Source organism: Onychostoma macrolepis, chromosome 25 (genome assembly GCF_012432095.1).
Source record: "Onychostoma macrolepis isolate SWU-2019 chromosome 25, ASM1243209v1, whole genome shotgun sequence".
NCBI lineage: Eukaryota > Metazoa > Chordata > Actinopteri > Cypriniformes > Cyprinidae > Onychostoma > Onychostoma macrolepis.
The window spans coordinates 3031545-3056974 of record NC_081179.1 but is presented as its reverse complement, the minus strand read 5'-3'; the positions used below and the strand labels follow the sequence as shown (position 1 = coordinate 3056974).

Below are 25430 nucleotides of genomic sequence, written 5' to 3'. Positions count from 1 at the left end.
AAAAAATGTATTTGAATGCAATTAATTGAATTAAAATGCATAACAATTGCATTAAAATAAAAATTTAAATGCATAACTTCATTAATATAAAAATAAAAATGCATAACTGCATTAAAATCAACATTAAAATGCATAACAATTGCATTAAAATGAAAATGCATAACTGCATTAAAAAAAGGAAAATGCATAATTGCATTAACATCAACAATAAAATGCATAACAATAGTATTAAAATCAACATTAAAGAAATGTATTTGTTGCCTTAAAACAGATTTTTAAAATGCATTTGTATTTATTTTAATTCAATGCCATGCAACTCAACTTTTTTTTTTTTCCCTCAAGCGAGGGAAGCTATATTTGAATGTTTCTCCAATGGATCCTTCATCAGATGAACCAGACTTTAACTGGATATTGAAAATGGAATAACATGCCAACCAGCACAAATATTTTGCAGCACATTTGAGTCAGCACTGTATTCTTTGATATTGTGATGCTGGCATGACGTTAGCATGGGTAGGTAGTCTGTACGAGGCCAGAAAGCACGAGGTGCTGCGACTCTCCTCGCCAGATTCACACACACACAGTGTTTGTCGCAACAGGAAATGCTGGACAAATGAAAGCCAACAAGAAAACAGCCGACAGCAGGAGATTTGAGAGCTGAGAACTGCGATTGTCTTTCATGTCCGGAAAAATGGATACTAAGAGTTTCAAGGTAATTATTCTTCAAAAGAGCAGCATTATTTGTTTTTACTGTGTGAAATTAAAGCGGTTGCATACTTTAAACAGCTGCTGTCCAAACATGCAAGTTGCACACAATAAAAAAATATGTTCCTCACTGAATTTTAATCTACTTCAGAAAAAAAATCCACACAATTTAGACTGAATTGAAACAACTTCACATATCCGTCACAGGCCGTGGCGCGCAAATAAACTCCCGACTTCACACAAAAAAGGCCGTTTTTGGTGGTCTGACCTCTGACCTCCACACGTGCCTAAAGAGCTGCTCCATTGACTTCCCGCTGGGTCAGACAAAAAGGTCACGACCCCTGGGTCAAAAGCGTTACTCAAGGGGCCGTTGAAGCTAAATTGAGAGGGTGCGACAGTTGTTTGCTTTGACAAGGTAAAGATTACGCTCACATTAAGTGTTGCCGACAAGCGGGTCAGACCCTTGGGAATGACCCCTGGGACCTCAGACAGCTCCTCTTATTAACTGCTGCTGACCCTTGACCTCTGGCATCATCCAAGCGAAACCAGGTTCTCACGCTCACGAAAGCTTTTGGAGGGACCCGCTCGTGCACCTGATCTGTCGCAATCCAGAAATCAATAATAGCATGCAAATTGTTGATATTACATAATTATTTCAATAAAATGTTGGAATTCATTCGAACATCTTTTAAAACCTCTTCATAATGTTATTTCCAAAATGTTCAGCTTAATGAAACATTTAAAAGAAAGAGAATTTGAAAAGTATTGTTTTTAAAAATGTTTAATTGGTTTCTAATCATTTTAAAAATGCTAGACATTTTGACTTTAGCATTTGAAAGAAAGTTTATAATTAAGTTAATAATTAATTACGTAATATAAATGATTGCTCAAATTCAACATTTCTACCTACAGATGATAAAATATTGTAGTAAGTTTGTGTAAAACTTCAGTAGAACTAGCAATTACATAAAAGACAAATTCATTTTTCCCATTAAAATTTTGTGCAAAGCCCTTAAAATATGAAATATTTAGAAATACATATTATGCATGTCCTATGTCTAAAATAAAACATTGTGAGGGGAAAATATATAGTGTCTTTGTGCAAATGAGAGTTGTGTGTGTGTGTGTGTGTGTGTGTGTGTGTGTGTGAGAGAGTGAGAGAAGAACAAGAGAAACAAAACTGAGAAAGAAAATATCCATTTAGTTTTTTCCCACTAAATCGCTTATATTTAGCTTTACTAACTACACTCAATAGTCATTTAAGAAATCATTTTTAATAACTGTTTTTTTCTGAGACTATAAAAACATTCAGGTAATTAGACATTTCAAAACACATTATGATTTTATGCTTTTAAACTGTGTTCAACTGCACAAACTGTGCCAATATATTTACACTAAATAGCCAAATATTATTTTCAGATTAAGATTAGAAATTTTATAAATAAATACATTTTTAAAAACTCAGATGATTAAATGCCTCGTCACAGACTGTCTTCATTGATATTCAGTGAACCAAATGCAACAATATTTTCTGATAATACCCCATAAAAAAAAGATATTCAAAAATATAATTCAAATACACCACTCTTCTTTGCCTGTGATATTCACAATCATATAATTCTTCAACAAAATATAAATCATAAACACACGCAATATCATTTCTTATGATTTTACATTTTCCCTAAAATGAGAAACAAGAAATTACAATACAACCATTTTCTATAAAACTATAGTTTTTTTTTCTTCTTTTTAAGTTTTTAGATGATCCGTCCATTTCCTAACAAAAATATTATGCGCACACATATTGATAAATATGAGCTGAAGTTATTTAGGTTGGTAAAAATGTCCCATGTTATACTGTACTCAAATGAGAATTCAATCATTTTCTCTGCAGATCTTTTTCAAAGTTAATGAACAAAAACATTAAATGCAAATCTCAGCTTTCCTTTTTGTTTAAAAATCTGTTTAAATGCAAACGTAAATGGATAGTTCCAAGTATTTTCATACATTTTTTGTTCATGTATTTGAATGCACATTCACGTTGCAAGAGGCATGCTGCATGTGCACAGCTATTGAGACTCAATCAAACAATAAAAATGACAACATGTAAACTCGACTCACCCGGTGAAGATGTGCATGGAGCCCTGCACGAAATCTCCCCAGCTCCACGTGCTGGTTTCAGGTCTTCTCTCGCAGCTGGCGCTTGCGTCTTTGACAGCCTTGTAAAGTGAGTCTGACTGAAGCTGTGTCCTTCTGTTTGGGCCACTCTTCATCCAAAGCTGGCACGGGACGTGACCTGGCACACGGCGGACCAAATTAAAAGAGAGAGGGAGAGAGAAAGAAACTGGTCAGAAAAGAAAAACACTGAAACAAACCAGGTGCGAACTGAAACCTATGGGAATTTCACCGAAATTGACGGCGTTAAAATTCAGCGGATATGAACGCTGGGGACAATGAAACGCATGGCAAAGCAGGTCGGCATACGTGTGCACAAATTCACCTATAAAGTGCATTAAATACTCTTGCATTGAGACCAGGACCTGCCTAAGTGCCACGTCAGCACTGTCCTGCTGGACCGGGTATCATCAAGTTCCTCCGGTCGAACCAGACACGCCCATGGTGCCCTCTTCACAGACCAGACATCAGCAAATAAAAGCAGCCCAACGCTCACTCATCCGTAACACAACGGCAGCCGTCGAGAAGAAACTGTTTGTCTTCTGTGATGTTCCTCTGATTGCACATAAACGCGTAACGGGGCCATTAAAATACACTTTTGCGTGTTGCCCACAGATGTCAGAGTCTAAAATTGTTTTAACCAGCACAAACGAGCAACAAACATCAGTGTTTCGTGACTTATTTGAGCGTGAAGAACGTTTTGCTAACATTACCATTAGGTTATGAAAATATTATTTATGAATGTTCTCTGAACTTTAACGGAACCTTTTTAAATCACAATACAATTTTAAATCTTGGTTATGCAAATGTTAACCTTTCCTTTTTATCATTTTCCAAACATTCCAAAAAAACAAACCAAAAAATGTTTTTCTTGGTTAAATGAACATTTCGGAATGTTACTTTTGAATGCTCTCTGAACGTTCTGAAACAAGTAACATTTAAAAAAACATCAGTTGAACGTCCAACTGCAGTGTTCCATAAATGTTTTGAGAACATTATTAATGACCAGATAACTTTAAACAAACTTTCTATTAACGTTACTGGACGTTAGTGTGTTTATAACTTCCAAAGTTATAAGAACGTTCCCTGTTAGCTGGGACTTTTTTGTTTTTGCGTTACAATGAATACATTAACATCAACCGAGCTCAAATCTGTCCATCTACATCATCTATAATTGTGAAATACATCTGAAGTCATCTAAAAGCACTTGGACTTCATGTGATTTCTTGAGTAAACAGTTTTGAGCCACTTAACATGCAACAAAAGACCCATCTGCACGTAATTTTGATGTCATTCGCAATCCGTGATTAAAATTCAATCAAATGTTTAGGAAAATTCACAGTCATGTTCACATGAGTTGCTTTGGATAAAAGCGTCTGCTAAATGCATAATTGTAAATAATGCAATATCTTGGCACTATGAACTCAATCCTTCATGCTTGTAAATACAGTAACATCAAAAATATTTGGATGCTTAGAAATTACCGTTAGATGGCAAAATATAAAAACGCTAGGATCTTTTCTCTTCACTAGCTTGACGTTTGTGATTTTTAGTGGATGTATAAAGTCAGTTCTCCTCGAGTTCACACAGGTGAATTAACAAACTAACTAACCTCAAACAGCTACTGGTTTAGCATTTAAAACTTGATTTACTTTAAAAGTGTAATTGTGCATTTTTCTGTACAATAAATGACATAAAATACCAAATATGTAATGAAGTGACATTCAGACATTTTCAGTGTGTCCAAATACATTTCGAGTAGCTGTAGGTGTGAGACACAAGACTGAGGGTCAAACAGCAACGAACTGACAATATACAGATTCAAACTGAATAATGGTGGATGTTTCTGATCACAAAATAATATTTAGCATTTTTTTCTTTTAGCTATAGTTTTAACTTGACCAGTGAACACATTAATTTGGACTGTATTTAGCCAAAAAAAGAAAAAAAAAAGAAAAGTATGTTGAAAATTCAGTCATCACACTTAAAAAAAAAGAAAAAAAAAAAAAAAAGTATTTTACCACATTTTACATTTAATAAATTGCTGCAATTAACAAACCCTCCATATTACATTCTAAAATATAAAATTAGGCTTTAAAAATAAAATCTACTAAACTTCACAGACTAGCATCGCCTCTAAAACACTATGGAAATTATTTACTTGTATATTTACTGTAATGTGAATGTGCAATAATTTTAATTAAACATTTATCACTATTATTTGAATTTAAAAGCCACAACAAAAGCTCAAGTCACGACCACAAACATGCTGCATTTAGATATCAAGTACTTTCAAATAAATAACTGACTTTATCTAAAAATATATATATAAAAACCCTCCATTTATATTACATTCTAAATGATAAAACTAGGCTTGAAACACAGCATTTACTAAACTAAAATAATAGCATTGCTTCTAAAAACTATAGAAATTATTTATTGTATATTTACTGTTATAACGCTTCTTACATGATTCAAGAGAATGTGCTGTAATTTGAATTGAGATTTTCTAAATAATCATTTTATTTTTTTTTAATTTAAAAGCCACAACAACCACAAACATGCTGTACTCGGATATCATTAAGTATTTTCAAATAAAGTCATTTTAGAAAGAATTACCCTTATAGTTAAATCTCCATATTTGTCCAAACCCTCCGTTCATATTACATTCTAAAATACAAAATCAGGCCTTAAAAACTAAATTTCTCGACTAAAATGCAGTCTAGCATTGCTTCTAAAAATAAAATAAATGATTTACTTGTATATTTACTGTAATAATACTTCTTAAGAGAACATGCTGTAATTTAGGTTAATAATCATTTTAAATAAAAATATTATGATTAAAATTTAAAAGCACAAAAGTACTTTCTAATAAAGTAATTTTAGAAATGATTGACTTGGTTTCTCTCTATATTGTGTTTGCACTCAACAAGCCTGCAATTTTCAAATGCAAAACCTTTTTCGGGTTTATAATAATAATAATAATAATAACGCACATTCTTTGACATCTAAATCCCGATCTAAGACCACTCGACGCGATCAGCTCAAGCAGAGGTCGGCTGACTTTTACTTGTGAATGTGATGAACTCTACAATCCGTCCGTCTGAGTGTGGCCTCTCACCTAAAGACAGACAGAGCCGGAGTTAACGGGGGGCTTTGGCCTAATAATCCCCACCCCCAACTTTTTCATTTTCTAAAGGTAGAGCTGTCTGTCTGTCCGTGGGACCGTCTCTCTCTCTCGGGTCTAGACTGAGGGGGGCTGGGTGGACTCGGGAAGATCACGTGTGCCAAGCCCATGACAAAAGCCTCTTTTATGAAGAGCGTATGCAGATAGAGCTGCTGCTTTTGTGCACCGACCCCAAGCTCGGATGGAGAGAGCAGCAGGAGGAGGAGGAGGAGGAGAGAGAGAAAGAAAGAAAGAAAGAGTTAGATGTAGATGCTCTGAGAGCTCGTGATTGGTGTGAAATTGGTATGTGCACAGAAAACACAACCTGGTTTGCGACAAAATGATTTAAATGTCCATTAAAGAAAGTTTTCTGGCCTTTAAGTCCGTCTGAAAGGTGGTTCTCAACTGGTTTTGCATCAGGACCCAAGTACATAAATGGCAACCAAAACTGTTTAGCAAACAAATGTAACAATAATATTGTATTAATATTACCATTATATTTTTAGAAGCAACAATATGCAAAATTATTAGCATGATAGTTTTTTTTAGTAATAAGTGCTTTTAGTCTTGAAGCACTCAATTAAAAAAAAAAAAAAAATTCCACATTCATAATTGTTATTAATGTTTGTTTTAGCCACAATATAAATTTAAATAATTTTACCTTTATAAGTTTTTCTTATTTTTTTGCTTTTTTAATTTTATATTTTCAGATTTTGTTTTAATTGTAGTTAAATTCTTAGTAAATGCTTTTATCATTTTTATTAGTTTTTTTTTTCTGTTTTCAGCCATTATATAAGAATATACAAGTCATCACACTCTTTTTTCTAGACTTTGAGGTGTTGCTTTTTTTCCATTTTAATTTTAGTTAAATTTTTTAGGGTGTTTTTATTTATTTATTTTTTGCATTAGGTTTTGGTTTTATAATTTTTATAAGGTTTAATTTATTTTTATCCCAGTTTTAGTTTTTATTTTCAGTATTTTTAATGCTTCAATTTGTGTCGCAAGCTTTCAAGAATATTTAGATATTTGTACTGGAAAACAAGACAAAAATACTGAATAAGAAAATAATTTTACATCTAGTGTTGAAAATGAACAATCATAATTGTGTGTGTGTGTTTGTGATTAGTTAAACATGTTGATAATTAATGTAATTCTCTATACCTGTGCTTACTTTTGCCTCAAACATCCACTAAATAAAAATAAAAAATCACCAAAACACCAGCTGATTGAGATATGAGACTTTTTTTGACAGAAACGAAGAGGAATCTGTTAGTTTGAACTTCATATATTGTTTTATTTCAGCTTTTATTTCATGTTTAACAGTTTTAGTTAACGGTAACTGCACTACAACTATTCACGTTATAAAATCATTGACAGCCAGAACCCATCCTGCTTTAAAGAGCATTTAAAATGACAGCACGCCTAATAAACAAAACGCAATTTGGTTTGGATGCTAATATAGTTATTAGTATAGTTACCATTCTTGATCTGAATAAATGTGAATAATTATTGTAAATAATGTGTTCATAATCTTTCTTTTACAGCTTTTTTATCAATGTTTTTTTAAACATTCATATTGAAACACTTGCATTATGGAATTAAAATTTCATGTCAATTTCAAGGTAATTTTTGGACCTGTGAGCCTTAAATGAACAATATCTTAATTTAAGAATAAGCTGCACTGATGCATTCTCACCCGCACACATATGTCAGCACACACACAGCTCATTAAACACACGGGAGCCCCGGCGATGCATGACTGTCTGAGGGTTGATTTGTCTTGTGCCACAGGGAGAAAGAAGTTGGCACAGACCCCCGCCCGCCATCTTACACCCAACCGGCACAACACTGGAGACACAGCAACATCTACAGTGACTCCCAAACACATGCGGACACTGAAAAATGTCTCAATGTCACGACACTAGACAGATTCCTAATCATTTCTGTCAAAAAAAGTCTCAATATCTCAATCAGCTGGTGTTTTGGTGATTTTTAGCAAAGCAAAGTAACCAGAGAATTACATTAATTATCAACATGTTTAACTAATCCCAAACAAACACACACACACACACAATAATGACTGTGTTCATTTTCTACACTAGATCTAGAATATTTTACTTATTTAGAATGTTTGTTGTTTTCAGTACAAAAATATTCTTAAATTGAGATTTGTATTTACTTTAGAAGCACAACTACTAAATATATTAGGTATTGTTTTCTGAAAAAATAAAATAAAATAAATAAAAACTAACAAATAAATAAAATTAAGTGATTTCATGCTTAAGAGAAGAAGAAGAAAAAAAAAATCTGCCAATAGGGCAAGAAAAATTAAAACTTAATTCAAAGGAAATACAAATTTATATTCTTTACACCTACTGGGAGATATTTGTCTTGTTTTCAGTAAAAACATTTTTCATTTTTCTGATCTCTTAGGCATCTCAAGTAAATGTTTCTCGATTTAAGAATGTTTAGATATTTGTATGGAAAACAAGAAAAATATACTTAGTGTGCATTTCACACCAGACAAACTTTTTATGTCAAATGATTTGCTTTAAAAGTGTTCTTGTGCATCCTTATAATGAATGACTTAAAATAAGGAAATATGTAATGCATTTTTTTGCATCTAAATGCATTTGGGCAACAAAACAAAGGGTGAAACAGCAACATTCATGTGCATTGTTTTAGCATTTCAGAAACTTCTGTCTGTCAAAAATGATTTGTGTGAAAAATCTATTTAAGCATTTTTCTTTAGAATACTTTGATATTTTATTATGTAATGTTTATTTAGTGTCTAAAAATGCACAGAATAATAATAAAAAAAAGAGACAAATGAGAAAGAAAGAAAGAAAGATTGTTTTTATTTTTCAGGTTGACCTGTAAACTCTAGCGGCTGCAGTGAATGCAAATCACCCGAACTCACTCGCACAAACCCTAAACGCTATTCAAATGAGACGGCACTGAAATCACAGAGACAAAACTGTCCCAGAGCAACACAAACACAATGGTAAGACTGTACGATTGGCTCAACGATCATCAAAAAAACATACATACTTTGAAGTTTTTGAAAATGCCTACTTTACACCATCACATCAATTCCTTAAAGGAATAGTTCACCCAAAAATAAAAATTGCTGAACACTGACTAAATCTCAGGCCATCCAAGATGTAGATGAGTCTTCATCAGATTTGGAGAAATGTAGCATTGCATCACTTGTTCAGCAATGGATGTGAATGGGTGCCGTCAGAATGAGAGTCCAAACAGCTGATAAAAACACCACAATAATCCACACCACTCCAGTCCATCAGTTAATGTCTTGTGAAGTGAAAAGCTTGTAAGAAACAAATTCATCCTTAAGCTGTTTTTAATTTAACATCCTTAAGCCCATAATCTATAATAACGCTTCCTCCAGTGAAAAAGTCCATCTCATCTGAATCAGGAGAGAAATCTGCACAAATCAACCACCGTTTACAAACCAAAACAGTCCAAAATAGCTCTAAACAAATGTTAACTGATGGACTGGAGTGGTGTGGATTATTGTGGTGTTTTTATCAGCTGTTTGGACTCTCATTCTGACGGCACCCATTCACATCCATTGCTGAGCAAGTGATTTAATGCTACATTTCTCCAAATCTGATGAAGAAACAAACTCATCTACATTTTGGATGGCCTGAGGATGAGTACATTTCAGAAAATGTAAATTTTTGGGTGAACTATTCCTGGATATGGTAAATACATCACATTATGGAAATAAATTGCGCTTTGAAAATGTGTTTATTCCTGCATAATAAATAAAATAGCATTTATTTGTATATGTATGCAGGCTGATAGACATAGTTATATAGACATCACCTCGGATTAAACACATAGATTTGAGCTTTCGTTAAACTCTTTCAGTTGAACGGATTAAAAACGGACCTGAAGTGCGTCTCATTGTCCGCTGGAGTTAGCTGACCGTCGTCCAGCGTAACCAAGTATTTCAGGTCACTTCGCAGGCAGTTTGTCAGACAGCCAAAAGTCCCAGAATGCCTGGCGAAAGCCCAGCTGTGTCCAGCTCGGAGAGTTAACTGTTGCGACCCCTACCGCACCTCTTTCTCCCTGTCTCTTTTCCTCCTCTGCCTTCTGTTTGTCTTTCTAAACAACCGTTTCTCCTTCTGTTTTGCTCTAACGCCAAACCCAGTAAACTAATCATACAGATCGCTGATATTTCAGTCGTTTAATTGCTTAAAAATGCGCCGTGACATCACATCTGACACATTTGGAGATTTCTAAGTGGATTCTTAAAGGAACAGTTCACCCAAAAAAGTCATTTATTCACCCTCATGTCCGTCAAAAACCTGTATGACGTTATTTCATCTTTTAACGCTTTTAGAAGGGTTAAAAAACTACAATACGATCGCTTTATTTGAGGACGAGACTCAAACTGAAGTCGTTATTCCCTGATCCACGGAAACAAATCCCAGCATACGGGGACAGCAAGTCATTTTTGGTGTGAACTATTCCTTTAAGCATGTCTTTTACAGCAGCTCCAGCGTCCATCTGTTAAAGACGTTTGGACCTGTTCTCTAATCCACCTGCTTTATATTTCTCTAGTCTCTGGAGACCCGGCGTTGTCCAGTTCGCTGCTTTCTGTCCATTCTGCATCTGTCCCACACCTGCAACTCTGATAACACAAAGAAAAGACAAAACCAGCCCAACAGCCTGGAGGAACGACGCACAGCTACGAGAGATTCATCTACTCACATTACAGTCTCCTTTTGAATTTTACAGTAGTTTCATTTTTTAGAAATTTTGCTACATGTTAGATTTTGTTCTTTTTAAATATTACTATTTAGGTTTAATTGTTTTATTTTAGTTTTTTATTTATTTACAGTTAATAATTATAGCTTCAGCTTATAAACTTTTTCATTTGCCAAGGCAACACAAATGTTGTTTAGATTTTTCTTTCTTTCTTTCTTTCTTTTACTTATTAGTTAATTTATTTAACAAAACTTTTAAATAATTTTAGATAATAATAATAATAATAATAATAATAATAGAATATTGGCACATATTTAAAATGATTTTTCTGGCATTATAAAATAAAATACTTTCATATTAACATGATTTTAATGCTGTCTCTTTCATTATTAATTCTTTAAATACTTTTAATAGTTTTACTACATAGTTTCCTTGTTTTAATTTTTATTTTGTAATTTTTTTGTTTTTGTTTTAATAGCAACTGATTTTAATTTAAATTCATCACAAAATATTTTACACATACACTTTAATTTAATAAAAATAATGCTTATATATTAAAATAATTAATATCATTTTATTATGAAAAAATATCAATGATTTGACTAGATTTTTACTGCATTAACTCGTTTGAATCTGCCTGGCAACAGTGGTTCAGTAGTTGGTTCCTCTAACTGAAAAAGGACTGTAAATATAGAATCATTTTTAAATTAAAATGTTAATCAAGTGAAAAATATTGAGATGTAATTTAATTTATATTGTCCAACCCTAAATATTACATCTACAAACTCATACAGAAATATTAATACAGATATTAAACAATTTGCCATTACATTACAATTTTGCCATTGAAGCTAATTTGAAAATATGATGGAAATAAATAAACTGGAGTCAGACTTTGTGAGTGATTGGCAGCAGCAGGTCTTCTGTTAAAGAGACAGTAGCGCCACCTGATGGATCGACTGGAAACGCATCTGATCTCTTGCTGTCAGTAAATCAGCGCTGCTCATGTGTTCGGAAAAATATATGTTTATCTCCAAAAATATAACAGACAAGATTTACTTCAAGACTATCTGCTCTTCTCTGGCAAAACTACAAAATATAAAAACAGAACTAGATTTATATATTTTCTGAAAGAAATCTGAGTGTTTTCCCAAAGAAAACTCACTGCCGCACTGCTGCAGTGCTGCGGACGGTTGCTAGGGTGTTGCTATATGGTTGCTAGGGTGTTCTGAATGGTTTTTAACATGCTGCTTTATTAATACTAGAGTTGCCAGTGGGAACCTTTTGGGAATGTTAAAAAAGACATTTTGCTTAAAACCGGAAATATATACAGAAAAAGCCAAAATGTTCAGAAAATCTGAGACACCCAAGAACAAAATCTGCTCTGAAAATTGTAAGAAATAAATAATATAATATATTATAATAACAGAATAAATAAATAAATAAAATAATTCATCCTAGCACGTATTTGATAATTATTTGATTTTTATTAGACTTTTTCCAGATGAAGAATTCTCATCTTCCCAACTAGATTAAAATCATTAAAAAATTATTATTTAATATAATATTATGTATTAAAATCCTAATATTTTAAATATTAAATATAATGAATTTCATTTTTTGTAATATATGCGTTTATATTATTATATTATAATTAATATATTTAATTAAATATTAAATCATTCTAAAGTTAATTCTTAATTAGAATTTAGATAATACTTTATTAACTTGTCACTGTTGCTTAAAACAGACACAAACATAACAACCGAGCAGCACAAGTCAAACATCTTAAATTAATCTCAAAACTTTCAAGAATAAGAAAAACATAATATTTAATATGATTTAATATAGTATTATATATTAAAATTGTTTTTTTTTTACATTAAACACTATCATTTATTTAATATTTATTTAAAATAGAAAATATATAAAAATGAACACTTTATTAAATAAAGATCTCTTTTTTATTGTTTTATTTTATGTATATATTTATTTATTTATGATGATTTTAGGCTAAAGTACACTACTTTAGATGTAATTGGTCACTGCTGTCTATGAGAATTTTTTTAATATGATTTAATGTAATCTTAAATATTAAAATGATGATATCTGAAATTTTAAATGTACAATGTATTTTTATTTTAAAAATGTAATTTATTTAATATTGAAATATTAATAAAATATATTTTATTAATATTAAAGAAATCTCATTTTTGATTTTTATTTGACAAAAATTTATGCTAAAATACACTACATGTAATTGATAGTGATAATGTTGCTTTATTTATTTATTTATTTCATTATTTTTAACCTCTTAGCTAATTAATATACTGAGTTTAAAGACATTTTGCATAAAGTATGTGAAGCTCATCTCTGGCAAAATGTGAAATACGAACAAGACATGAATAAATAGAAGCCGAAAGCACAAGGAAAGCGATCCAAGATCTGAACATCTGCGTCAAAATAATGAAGCGATGTGGGATTAAACTTTAACCAGCGGTTCTCCACACAGATATTAAACTCTGTCATCGATGGATCAATATCAAAGCGAAGCTGCCATTAGTGTTTATGGATGCCAGAACTGACCTTGATCCATGTCCAGGGAAGCGTCCGAAAGGCCAACGAACCAAACGCTCGCTCGCTCTTCATTAAAACGTGCGGGCACGCGGGTCACCGAGTCCACAGCCGCGTCCTTCCCCGGGACGGCAGACAGGTGCTGTCTGGGTCAGGAGGTAAATAAGAGCACAGTAAATACACACAGCCTTTCACTCACATGCATAGTGTCTGTAACACAAGACACAGCAGCTGTAGACAGCACAGAGACCCCTCACACACACGGTGACCCTTTTAACCCACATGAGCAGCACTAACAGCTCAGGGGTCAGAGGTCAACCATCAGTAAATCTGAGCTGCTCCAAGACACATACAGATGCATGATACACAACAGAGAAGTCATGTAAAATGCATGGATAAAATACATATATAGTATTCATTATCATATGTACTTTTCAATGATGTGGAACAATTTGTGCAGCATATATTTCCAAAGATATTTATGTAACAAATATGCTTACTTTGTCACAAACAAGTATTAAAGTCACTGCACACCGAGTCCAATATTTTTGCATGTTAAAAAATAAATGCGACCTCACGTCAATCACGTTTACACACTGCCTCCGAAACTTTCGTCTGTCATAAAAACGTTCGGATCAGGTTCGATTTTCTGCATTTTCGCATCTGTACCAAGCATTTTGATAGGAAAGGATAACGAATACGAAAAATGCATGCGAAAATTTCGGACTCAGTGTGCAATGACCTTTAGAATTTGTATGTAGGCCATATTTTAAAGTAGTAGTTTGTGATATTTCAATATTACTATTAATATTGTAATATGCACAAATCTGATTTTTTTTTTTTTTAAATCAGTGAAAACATACATATACATTTATTTATTATTGTAATTTTTCATTATCATTCTGTTATACATTTATATATTCTGTATCTATTTTCATTTTTTAAATATTTGTTATATATTGCATAAAAATGCAATGAGCTACATTGTAAATTTATGGTACAAAATATGGTCTTTCTCTGTCAAAAAAAAGGATTAGAATTTAATATATGCATGTAGGCCATATTTTAAAATAGTTTTTGTAGTATTCAGAAATACAGTGCACAATGCATAAATGCAAAAATATGTCATTTGTTTATCACTAAAATGCATGCATACATATTTTAAAGTGTGATAGTGTCCATGACGAAAATGTGCATAAAATTATATGAACATGTTACATGCATTACCTTCCATATATCCTAATTTTTATAAGAGAAACAAATTAAATTACCTTTAAAAGGCAAGATTTCATAATTATTTTGTATCTAGGCTATTTTACTTTTTCATATTCATGATTTATTAACCAAACATAAAAAGCTACATTATAAATAGTCAGATCTACATCCATCCATCTATCTTTGAGTGTAAATATCTGCTTTAAATATGTATTATATGCACATATTTTACATGTGTTACCTGCTATATACTTGATTTCTTTTACGAGTCAAATTACTTTTAAAGGCAAGATTTCATAATATTACAGTTGCCGAACTGCTATAAAAATCAAATCAGACGTGCCAAAAAAGCCATCAATCCGTCGTACGTCACTGCTTTCAGAGCCCAGAGCAAAAGCCATCCATCGTTCAGAGCAGAAATCCACATTAATGGCATAAACGTGCAAATGAAGGGCCGACCTGTCGAGATCTCTGCGCTCTCACTCAGCGCAGCTCATAATTCACATTAAACCCTGCCACCAAACCTTCAGACCGGCAACAAAAACACTCGCCGGGGCCAAGACGCGACGGTAAAGCGGGATGTCATCGCCACGACTAGACCTCAGTGAAATATCACGGCAGAACAACAGGGAACTGAGTTTCAGTCGAGAAGTGTTGACTTTGTCATGCATCACGCCAGAAAAGGGCTGACTGCATGCCATTCGAAACCTACATAACAATCCACTTTACTGATTATACATTAAAGCCCTCGTTTTAATGCATGTATGTTTCATTTAATCCCTCCATTAATGAAACCCACCTAATTCCTTAGTTTATTTTCATTCTCGGACTGAAAGCCCATAAATGTGATCCTAATTTACGGCGTACTGTTTGCTATAAATTGATTCCATATGTGAAACGAAATATCTGATGCCCAATAGCCCTCCTATGATGGAAATCTATACTGCAGGGTTTAATCGAAATGTTTTTCTCTCATATGCAGGGAGTTATAATGGCTTCTGCAAATCTGCAGCCTTCAATGCTTCCAAATCGCCATCTTGCAGTCGTTTCAAGACACCGGAGGCCCTTAAAGTGCATTGATATCAGTGCTGGAGAAAATATTCACATTTACACATAATACAACTAATGAATCATCCTATCAAAAATATTTGAATCAATATGTGCATGATTTGAATGAATCAGTGAATGGTTTTATTTGAACTGGCATTCACATGCACCATCTGAACAAACTGATTCACTAGCGACGTAGAAACTTACTATAAAAGTTCAACTGATTTGCAAAAGTGCTGAATTCATTTACATGACACCTAAATTAATCTGTGAATCCTTTTTGAAATCGGTTCGTTCACATGCAGTCTGAATGAACCGATTCACTATGCAAACCTGCTTAGCGAATCTCACTAGAAAAGTTAAATTCATTTGAAAACGTGAGGAATTTTTTAAATGTATGACTTGGATTCCTGTATCGGTTTATTTACATGCAGCGTATGAACAAACTAATTCACATTCAAGCGATGCAGAAATGCACTAGAAAAGTGCTGAAATTACTCATAATATAACAAATAAAGCATCCTATCAAAAAAAATAAATAAATAATAATTTTTATATATATATATATATATCCGAGTTTTAGATTTATCTAAAAAAAAAAAAAAAAAAAAAAAAAAAAGATTCAAATGTATGACTCAAATGAGTCTGTGAATCGTTTTATGAATCTATCAACCGAATTCACTGAGCGATGTAGAAACTTGCTAGAAAAGTTCAATTCATTTGAAAAAGTACTGAATTTACACATAAAACAACTAATAAATGACCTTTGAAAGAGTTGAAAACTTGGTGACAATTAACAAGAAAAAATGGAGCATGCATGAATTCATCTGTGGATCATTTTTGAGTCACTTCATTTACGGTAGATGCACCATCTGAACAAACCGATTTACTAAGCGACGTAGTAAAAAAAGTACTAAAAAAAAAGTTCAAAATTTGAGTCAAACAACAAAATAATAAAATGCATGACTCTGTGAATCGTTCTATGAACCTACATGCACCAAGCGAACGAACCGATTCACTAAGCGATGCAGAAACTTACTAGAACAGTTCAAATCATTTAAAAAAAAACAAAAAAACAAATGCTGAATTCAGCAACTGTCCAAATCGAAGCCATTCACTCACATACACACCTCCGACGAAACCGGGCCGTAACGGTTGATTCTGGGCCGTGATCCATCCAAATTCCCTCTGGCATTTAGCTTATGGAAGCGGCACAGAGAAAAGTCCTCGGCCAAAAGCCTATTGCAGAATAGCTCAGCTTTCATTTCAAAGCCCTGTCTTTAGTGGCTTTTTCCTGATTTAACTTTCTTCTGGCCCATTAAAAGTGTTCATAAAATTAGGTTAGCAAGTGTTTTTGCCATTAGCAGTTAGCTTATAAATAGAAATCTGAACTGCTGGACGGGTTTGGGATTGAAGCTAACCGCTAATAATGTGGCACTATGGGAGAAATAGACAGTCTCTAAATGATCCTGGAGAAAAATAAAACATCGATGGTGATTAAAATGACATAAAGCAGAGAGTGTAGCATGAAATTAGCTGCTCTATTTTAGCAGAGAGGGCATTAATGTGTTCTGCATCAGGCCTCTGAGGTTGCATGGCATTTTTAGCAGCTAGCAGACGGTTCTCATTTGTCATTCATAGTTGCATGCATGTGCATGAACAGATACACAATTCTCAGCACATGGAGTGAGATGGGCACAAAACTTTGACTATATCTGCAAAATGAAATCAAAACAGACACTTCTTCAGTTTTTATCCCAAGATAATTCATGCTTTTATCTAAAAACTTTGAGTCATTCACACAGACACGACACAGCTGACGTTTTTAGCATCTCAAGCCCTGAACCATGTGATATTAAGCTGATGTGTCAAATTAAAAGCATAGTTAAACTTTGACTTTTACTTAAGTCATGTAAGCTGATTTCAAATACAAATTAAAAAGACTGGCAATGAAGCTAATGCAACAAATTCATAACTTATGACAATCAAAAGCTAGGAGTCAACTAGGGCCGTATGATTTGGGGATAAAATCAAATTGCGATTTTTATGATTAGAATGTTAAAAAAAAAACATTATATTTTTAAATTTCTAAATAAAATAATAAAAATAAAAACCTAGTTTTGCAGTGCTTGTATAGAGATGCACAATTTGGCCAAAATTGTAATTATAAATCAATATGGCTTTAAAGTAGAAGTAGTAGTAATATAATAATAACAACAATTATTATTATTATTAAATGAAACTATAAAATTAGTGAATTAAAAAATATTCAATTTGTAGGGTTTTTTTTATGTAAAAAAACAAAACAAAAACATTGCCGTTTTGCTGTGCTTGTTTGTAGGGCTGCACAATTTGGCCAAAATTGTGATTGTAAATAAAAATGATTAACATTTAATATTTAATAAATAAAATAAACAAATAATAATTTATTATTTTAAATATAAACAATAAAAATATGAAAATGACTAAATAAAAAATATTTAAAAATCTAATAAATAATCTAATATTTTTGAAAAACATTAATTATTTTATTTTGCAGCAATAACTGCGAATCAAGTCGCTCTGAGATGTTGCAAATATCGGCAGATCATAAGCAGCTCACGTGTAAATAAACAGTGCCGCATTTCACTCTGAAACACACAGTGCATGTATTTATTTAATTAAATCACAGCTAAACGCATTGATGTGTCATATCGGGCTTCCAGGTTCATTCCGATTAATCTCAGTCAAGTGATACATTTTACATTTGGCAGACGCTTTTATTCAAAATGACTTTACTATATGGTAAAATATGTGTGCTATGTGGTAATTGTGTTCTTTTGCATTATATGTTATCAGTTCATGCAGTGCTCTGCCGTTCAAGCAACCAAATGCATGCTGGGAATCAAAAGGAATAAAAGTACTGTTGTTGCTTTTTTTCCACCACTGGCACAGACAAAAATGCCTATATTCTGTCTGAAATGGATGCAACCGCAATGGTGCTTTATACTAAGCACTGCAGTCAGAGATGCATCACTAGCACACCAATCAAAATATCCGTTACCATCCGCACCCGCTCAAATGCCAGCCAATAGGAAGTCTGCACGCCAGGTCCACGTCCTTGCCGGAGCTGATCACAGGCTGCAGGAACGCCAACAGCAAGGTAATTCATTCTAATTAGGCCGTTTGCCATTCCCGAGTCTATCCTAACTCGGCCAGCTGCTACCTGAGAATGTTGCTCTTCAATCAAAACCAGTGGCCGACTCTTGTCTTTCACCGCTGGGGAAACCATCAGGGCGCCGGGGAAGAGCTCGACTCATGTTCGGCTACAAAACAGCACGGCGGTCGGCGGATGTTTAAAATGGCCAAGCATGACTCAACCGAAGGTGCCTAACTGTTGTCTTTGGCCGTCTGGCTTGGTCCTTTTTCTAATAATGGCTAAAGTTTCACGCTTTAGAGCTGTAACAACATGGTACGAGGCAGCACCAATGAATATATTAAGGTCTTTCAAGCTCCATCGGGTGTGTGAATCTCAATCTGACAATGTATCCAATCACACAAATCAAACATTGAGTAAACAGAGATCGGTGGTTCATAATTTGTAGATTTTATGGAGAGCTCTGTACTGGACTGTACAATTTACAGTTTGTATAGCAAACACATCTATTGGCATTCATATGTAAAATGGATACATATGTTGGGTAGACAATGGCATACACAACATCTTCATATTGATATCATCTAAAACATGAACATTTTGAGTTCTAATATGAGATCACAAAATAAGAAGCTGATAAAAACAAAACAAAAAAAATTCTAAAGTTTTTCAAATTTATGTAACTGCCCTAATATTATATAGCACTTTTTTTGTCTTGGTATTTAGTTTTTTATTATTGATTATTTTTGTATATAACCTGTTTATGTTCATTTTGTTGTTGTTGTTGTTGTTGTGATTCTCTTACATGCTTTAAACTGTACAACATTGCCTTTTAAAAAATGAACATTTTGGGTTATGAACAACTTTAGAGACATGAAATTTCAACAATTACTCAAAATACGCAATAATTCAATACGATCTCAAACCACAACTCCAACTACTCAAGACCTTTTTAATAGCAAATGCATTTATTTATAATAAGTCATTTTTATTGTTTTATTTATGAGTTTTAATAACTGTCAGAGCTTCACGAGTGAAATATAAGCAAAATGCCGAAATCTCAAATGTGTTTGGTTACTAAACCTGCTAGAATGGATGCAATTATTATTTTTTTTAAATAAAGCATTAACATTAATATGTAATTTACGTTAGTTGTTAAAAAACGAAATCCATACGAACCTCAAAGGATTCATAAACATTTGTATGAAAATTAATGATAAACTCTTATAGAATTCAATAATATTTTGAATTAGCTTTTATTTGTATGTTTTAGGTGATATTTGTAAATTTTATTAGTTCCCCTCCCCCCCTTTTTTAAAAAATTTTCAGCACTTCAACCTAGTACTTCAAGATTTAATACTTCAAGTACTTATTTAATTTCAGTTAAGGCAACATGTCTAGTTTATTTCATTTAACGAAAACAGTTTTTAATAGTTTTAGCTAACAATAACAACATTATGTCTCTGTATTTGTTCATAAGTAAAAGAGTTACGTTGATATTTTACTTTTAAGTCTCTGTCCAAAAGTAGCCCACTGTACGCATGTGTCTACGAATACTAATGAGATCACGTTGTAAATTCACTTTGTAGGGGGCATAAAGCACAGAGAAAGGACCTCTTCAAACTGTTAGAGCCCTCAATGAGGTCTAAATCCCGCACGGGACACTTAGGGACAGAGTTCTGACCCAATTCACAACCAAACAGGAAGAAATGGCCGAATCCTAACAAGATTTATTTTCATTTGCTTTCAAGACGCGGCAGAGGCAGGAACTAGCTTTCGCTCGCTGTATCTTTAAAGGACTTGAAGTTTTCTTGGCAGCTCAGGGAAGAACTGCAAGTTCAGCCAAAATAGACAATAAAGCAAAGGGGAGGAACATGCCAAAATGAAGGGGGCAACTAGTTCCAGGGGTTCATTTTTCCTTCATGATTCACGCTGGAAAAGAAAGCACTTCCCTGTCCTCAAATGAACTCTCGCCGCGCTCTGTGACTCTTACAAGGAAGCGCTGGGGGAGGGGACGGCCACGCGCATTTTTGCGCGCTCGCAGAACTGGGTCAACTGCAGACAAGTCAAAAGAAGCAAGAGAGGTAAACAAACCGGCGAAAACTCGCACGTACAGATACTCAGAGTCAATGAAAGAGAATCTTTTCTCCTCCGCTCTCGTGACTATCCAGACTCTCGCTGCAGCTGCGCGTGACTCCACTGTATTCAACAGATTGCGCTCTCGCGGCGGCCTCAAGTTCCTTCCAACTGTCCTGAGGTTCTTCTACTGATTATATGCTTTGTAGAGGAATTGAACTGAAATGTTTTTGACACAAGGGAGATGCGAGATGCGAGATGCTCACTGCGCGCGCTATTGTAAAAAAACAACACTCCATAAGACTTGATGCAAAAGCTTGCATTTTGCATTTAGTCGCTGCAGTTGTGGTTTTGTGACTTTGGAGCATCATTAATTTTGGTATGTTTTTATGCCTTCTCTAAATAATAAAAAAAAAATTATTTTAAATGCATGCCAAATTAAAGGGTTAGTTCACCCAAAAATGAAAATTCTGTCATTAATTACTCACCTTCATGTCATTCCAAACCCGTAAGACCTTTGTTCATCTTCGGAAAACACAAATTAAGATATTTTTGATGATATCCGAGAGCTCTCTGACCCTGCATGCACTGTAAAAAGTGAAAGTTGACTTAACTTTAAAAAACTGAGGAAACCCGTTGCCTTAAAATTATTAAGTACATAATAATTAAAAAAAAAGTTAAGTGAACTTGACAATTCAATTAACTTATTTTTTTAATTATCATTTACTTTATTTATTTATTTAACAAGGCAACAGGTTTCCTAAATTTTTTTAAGTTATGTCAACTTATCAGTGTGGACAGCAATGCAACTGAAAATGTCCCCAGACCCAGAAACGTAGCAAGGATATCGGTAAAACAGTCCATGCGAGTTCAACCTCAATTTTTACAAAGCTACGAGAAAACGTTTTGTGTGCAAAGAAAACAAAAATAACGACTTTATTCAACAAATCTTCTCATCTTTGCTCTGCATGTAAACAACGCATGCATATATATGCACTGCGCCTTGTTTACCTGCAGAGGAAAGCACACACATGCGTCGTGGTACTCTCCATAATGGCGAAATACATGATTTGGAGGAGAAGATTTGTTGAATCAGGTCGTTAAGAGAACAAAAAGTTCTCTCCTAGGTTCGTAAAATTGCGGCTGAACTCGCACGGACTGTTTTACCGATGTCCTTGCTACGGGTCTGGGTCCGGGAATATTTCAGTTGCGTTGCTGTCTATGCAGGGTCAGAGAGCTCTCGGATTTCATCAAAAATATCTTAATTTGTGTTCCGAAGATGAACGAGGGTCTTACGGGTTTGGAACGACATGAGGGTGAGTAATTAATGACAGAATTTTCATTTTTGGGTGAACTATCCCTTTAAGCTTTAAAGCCACTTATGATTATTCGCAAATTCTGATTATTACAAATAACATCTACCACCAATGCACGATCACCAAGTTTTCTACAGCCACAAGAACCAAAACCAGTTACCCAGAATGCTTTAGAGATGCACTAATAGGAGCATTTACAGCAGCGATATGGCACCACATTGAAACCACAGTGACTAAGACGATATAGATGAGTCAAGCGTGCTGCCAAAACCACAGTCAAAAACCACAAAACTATCACTTTTGCTTGAGTCACTTTCAATAACTCTGGCGAGCAGTAGCTGTAGCATCTGGCAGAGCACAGGAGATACTTAGATTCATCAAACTACATGAGAAAGCACATTCCACATGCAGTTAAAACCATACTGTACAAGTTGCATGAATCATTGTCATCTTTATGCTATAAAGTGGTGCTACACCAATTACATTTCTTTAGTGTACAGTTATTAGAATAATTGTAAAATAATGAAATCTGACCACTGCATTCTTAAGAAAAAAAACTAAACTAAACAAAAAACAGTGAGGCATTTAATATGACATGATTTTGACGCAATCAAATACTAGTAACTTTTTTAATTTTTATAGTTAATTGTGCATATTGTAGCATTAAATGTTACTTTTTTCCTTGTAAAGGAAATTCTGTGAATATTCAATAAAAGGACACGATTACTCATATTAAATACCGAACTGTATAATATCTGCACAAAATGTGATCATTTTGAACAGACTGAAGTTATTTTACAGATGACTTAACAGTGTTCTTGTTACTGTAGATTTACACAAATACTGAGCAAAAATGATAAACGACATATAAATTAAATTATTTTGCCATTTGTAATGTAAAGTTATCTGCAGACGAGCGTTTAAGGATTCTGCTCTTCTGAAACACTCTGACTGCATTACCAAACTACTATTTACAACATGCACTGTTATGGTTATTTTTAATTTATTATATTCACAATTCATATGCATCACACACTGTTAAATTTAAACAGGCCTATGGTAAATATAGTATTGTCAATACAGCCACAAAAAGCAATCAGCCAGTAGAGTACTGGTGTAAAAATAGCAGTTTGATAAGTTGGCTCAATTAAAAATCACTGAAGGCATTATAGATTTATTTTAGACCCTTATAATATTTACATAAAAATGTGCATGTTCTATTGAAGCTGATTATAGCATATTTACACTTAATATGTAAAAACAGGTTTCCAATCTAAAGCCGTAAAGCTACCGATGAGTATTTTCATTCTATACATAGTCAACAAATCCTATAAGACTGTCTAAAGGTATCAGAATATGGCAAAATCCTAAAGGGATCAAATTTGGAGATAAAAGTTTTTAAAATCTTTAAAAATGTGCTGATGTTCCACACTGAGAACCATTGTAATTGTGAACTACTGAATGTTCTAAAACGATGCTGAATGGTTCCAAATGATAGGAATACTGGAAGAAATCCCACAGAATTTTTAAAGCAGCATTAAACTATAACAGGTAGCCTACACTCACCTTAAAAACATCAGGAGGTCATTTCAGAGACTCGCAGTCCTTCTGTTCACTGTTTGAGACTTTGAGATCTCTGAACCAGTTCCTTCAGTGTTCCAGTAAACTTCAGGACGTCCTGGTGAAGGATTATTGTGCTGTGGGACAAAGAGAGAGGCGAATCCCACGTAAACTCCGTGAACTCATTTGATCGCATCTGTGTTGTGCGTCTTCGCGCGCCGCGCCGCTTCTTTGATTACGCTCGGTTACGCACTAGACTCTCCGCTTTCCACCATTTTATTCACACATGTAAAGAGGGAAAGCAACTTGAGAAGTGTCACAATCACCGACTGGAATTTCGGGATGTAAATTAAGTTTGTATGCGGAACGATATAACAGCGGTTTGGAACGAGGGACGTTTGGATGGGGACTTTCGCGTCTGTTTGTTCCATCAACGTCCATTTCCACGTGCCTGCTGAGGGAAAATCACCGTGTAAAACATGTTTAAGCCTTATTTAGCTCAGCATGTGTATCGGTTGAGAGGAAATTTGTATTTTGCAGCTGGAAGTGAGTATAAAGAACTTCATAAAAAGTTTGAGCTCACAGATTATTTCAAACTCACCTGCATCTCTCCGACTAAAACCTCGACAGGGAATCCTGGGTAACAAACGCTTCAAAAATAACATTGATTTGGAAACGTTTATAGAAGCTTTACAGGTCAAAAGTCATGTAGATGCAAATATATGTATGACGGTATATAAGCATTAAAGTTGAACGATATTTCTAATTCTGTGAAAATACATGAACTAAATAATCTATCTATATTTTAAACATGCATATATTTAAGTTTTTAAAAACTAACGTGTTACAAATGTATTTTTATGTTTTGTATGAATTTATGAATGAATTCTGGAGCAGTAGTGTAGGTGTGTATAAGTATTAAAAATATTGATGTAATTTATTAAATTATAAGTGTGTGTATAAATATATATATAACATGGAAACGTTAATGAACAATGTCAAAAAAAGATAAATTACCCATTGCAATGATGTTTTATGCAAGTATTTGTATGTGTATATATACAGATACTGTAATAAAATGTGAAAACAATGGTTATTTTATAATTGGCATAAACTAATGTAGACAGGTTAAATATTAAATCATGTTTTTGACTGTGTGTATATAATAAAAAAAAAAAAATATATATATATATATATATATATATATATAAGTAATATAAAAACTTTAAATATAGAGCGCAAAAAACAAACTTCTTTCGCCTTGGAGTTTATATTGATTTTATTTGTATTTACTTGTATGTTCTTTGTGTTTTATCTTGTTCCAGTTTTAAGAACTAACTGACCCCAACTCTTTTTTTTTTTCTTTCCTGCATGTATTTATTCATTCTATCTGGATGTGTTAATTATCATTTCAGTATCATGTTGACCTGACAGCACAGCTGTGTTTCCAGCACATCGCAGGCAGACAGACAGACAGACAGACAGGTGATGTTTCTCGTCTCTCTGATGGCTCTGCTCTGTGGCTGCGCACCAAGTAATGTGATCAATCAGAGGTACTTCAGAAATACCCCAGTCACAGGTGTCACTCATAAACAAACATGCTGCCCCAGCTCGAGTTCACGGAGGGCGTCTGTCCCGCTGTGAACTCTCACATGCTCCTGGGAGCTTTTACCTGCGTGTGTCTCGTGTGGCTCTTGTGTTTGGAGACAAAGAGGGAGGA

General features: G+C 33.8%; 1 protein-coding gene and 1 long non-coding RNA gene across 5 annotated transcripts in view; one reads left to right on the top strand and one right to left on the bottom strand.

Moving 5' to 3' along the window:
* Positions 1 to 24830, bottom strand: part of LOC131534496 (uncharacterized) — a 43772-nt gene extending 18942 nt beyond the window's left edge. Inside the window, exons 1-4 of one of the 4 annotated variants that reach the window (XM_058767393.1) lie at positions 24312 to 24830; positions 23717 to 23847; positions 13370 to 13503; positions 2827 to 3001 (exon numbers count right to left, since the gene is read on the bottom strand). In XM_058767393.1, coding sequence (XP_058623376.1) covers positions 2827 to 3001; positions 13370 to 13503; positions 23717 to 23727 — 320 coding nt within the window. In that variant the 5' untranslated portion in view covers positions 23728 to 23847; positions 24312 to 24830. Of the gene's footprint in view, positions 1 to 2826; positions 3002 to 3205; positions 3447 to 10617; positions 10707 to 13369; positions 13504 to 23716; positions 23851 to 24311 lie in introns of those variants that run through there. The other 3 variants (XM_058767394.1, XM_058767395.1, XM_058767396.1) reach the window with 3 other exon arrangements.
* LOC131534497 (uncharacterized) lies at positions 325 to 12571 on the top strand. The gene is made up of 3 exons (XR_009269363.1): positions 325 to 712; positions 8915 to 9050; positions 10637 to 12571. It is a non-coding gene; the product is annotated as an uncharacterized LOC131534497 (long non-coding RNA).
* Positions 24831 to 25430: the final 600 nt, after the last annotated feature.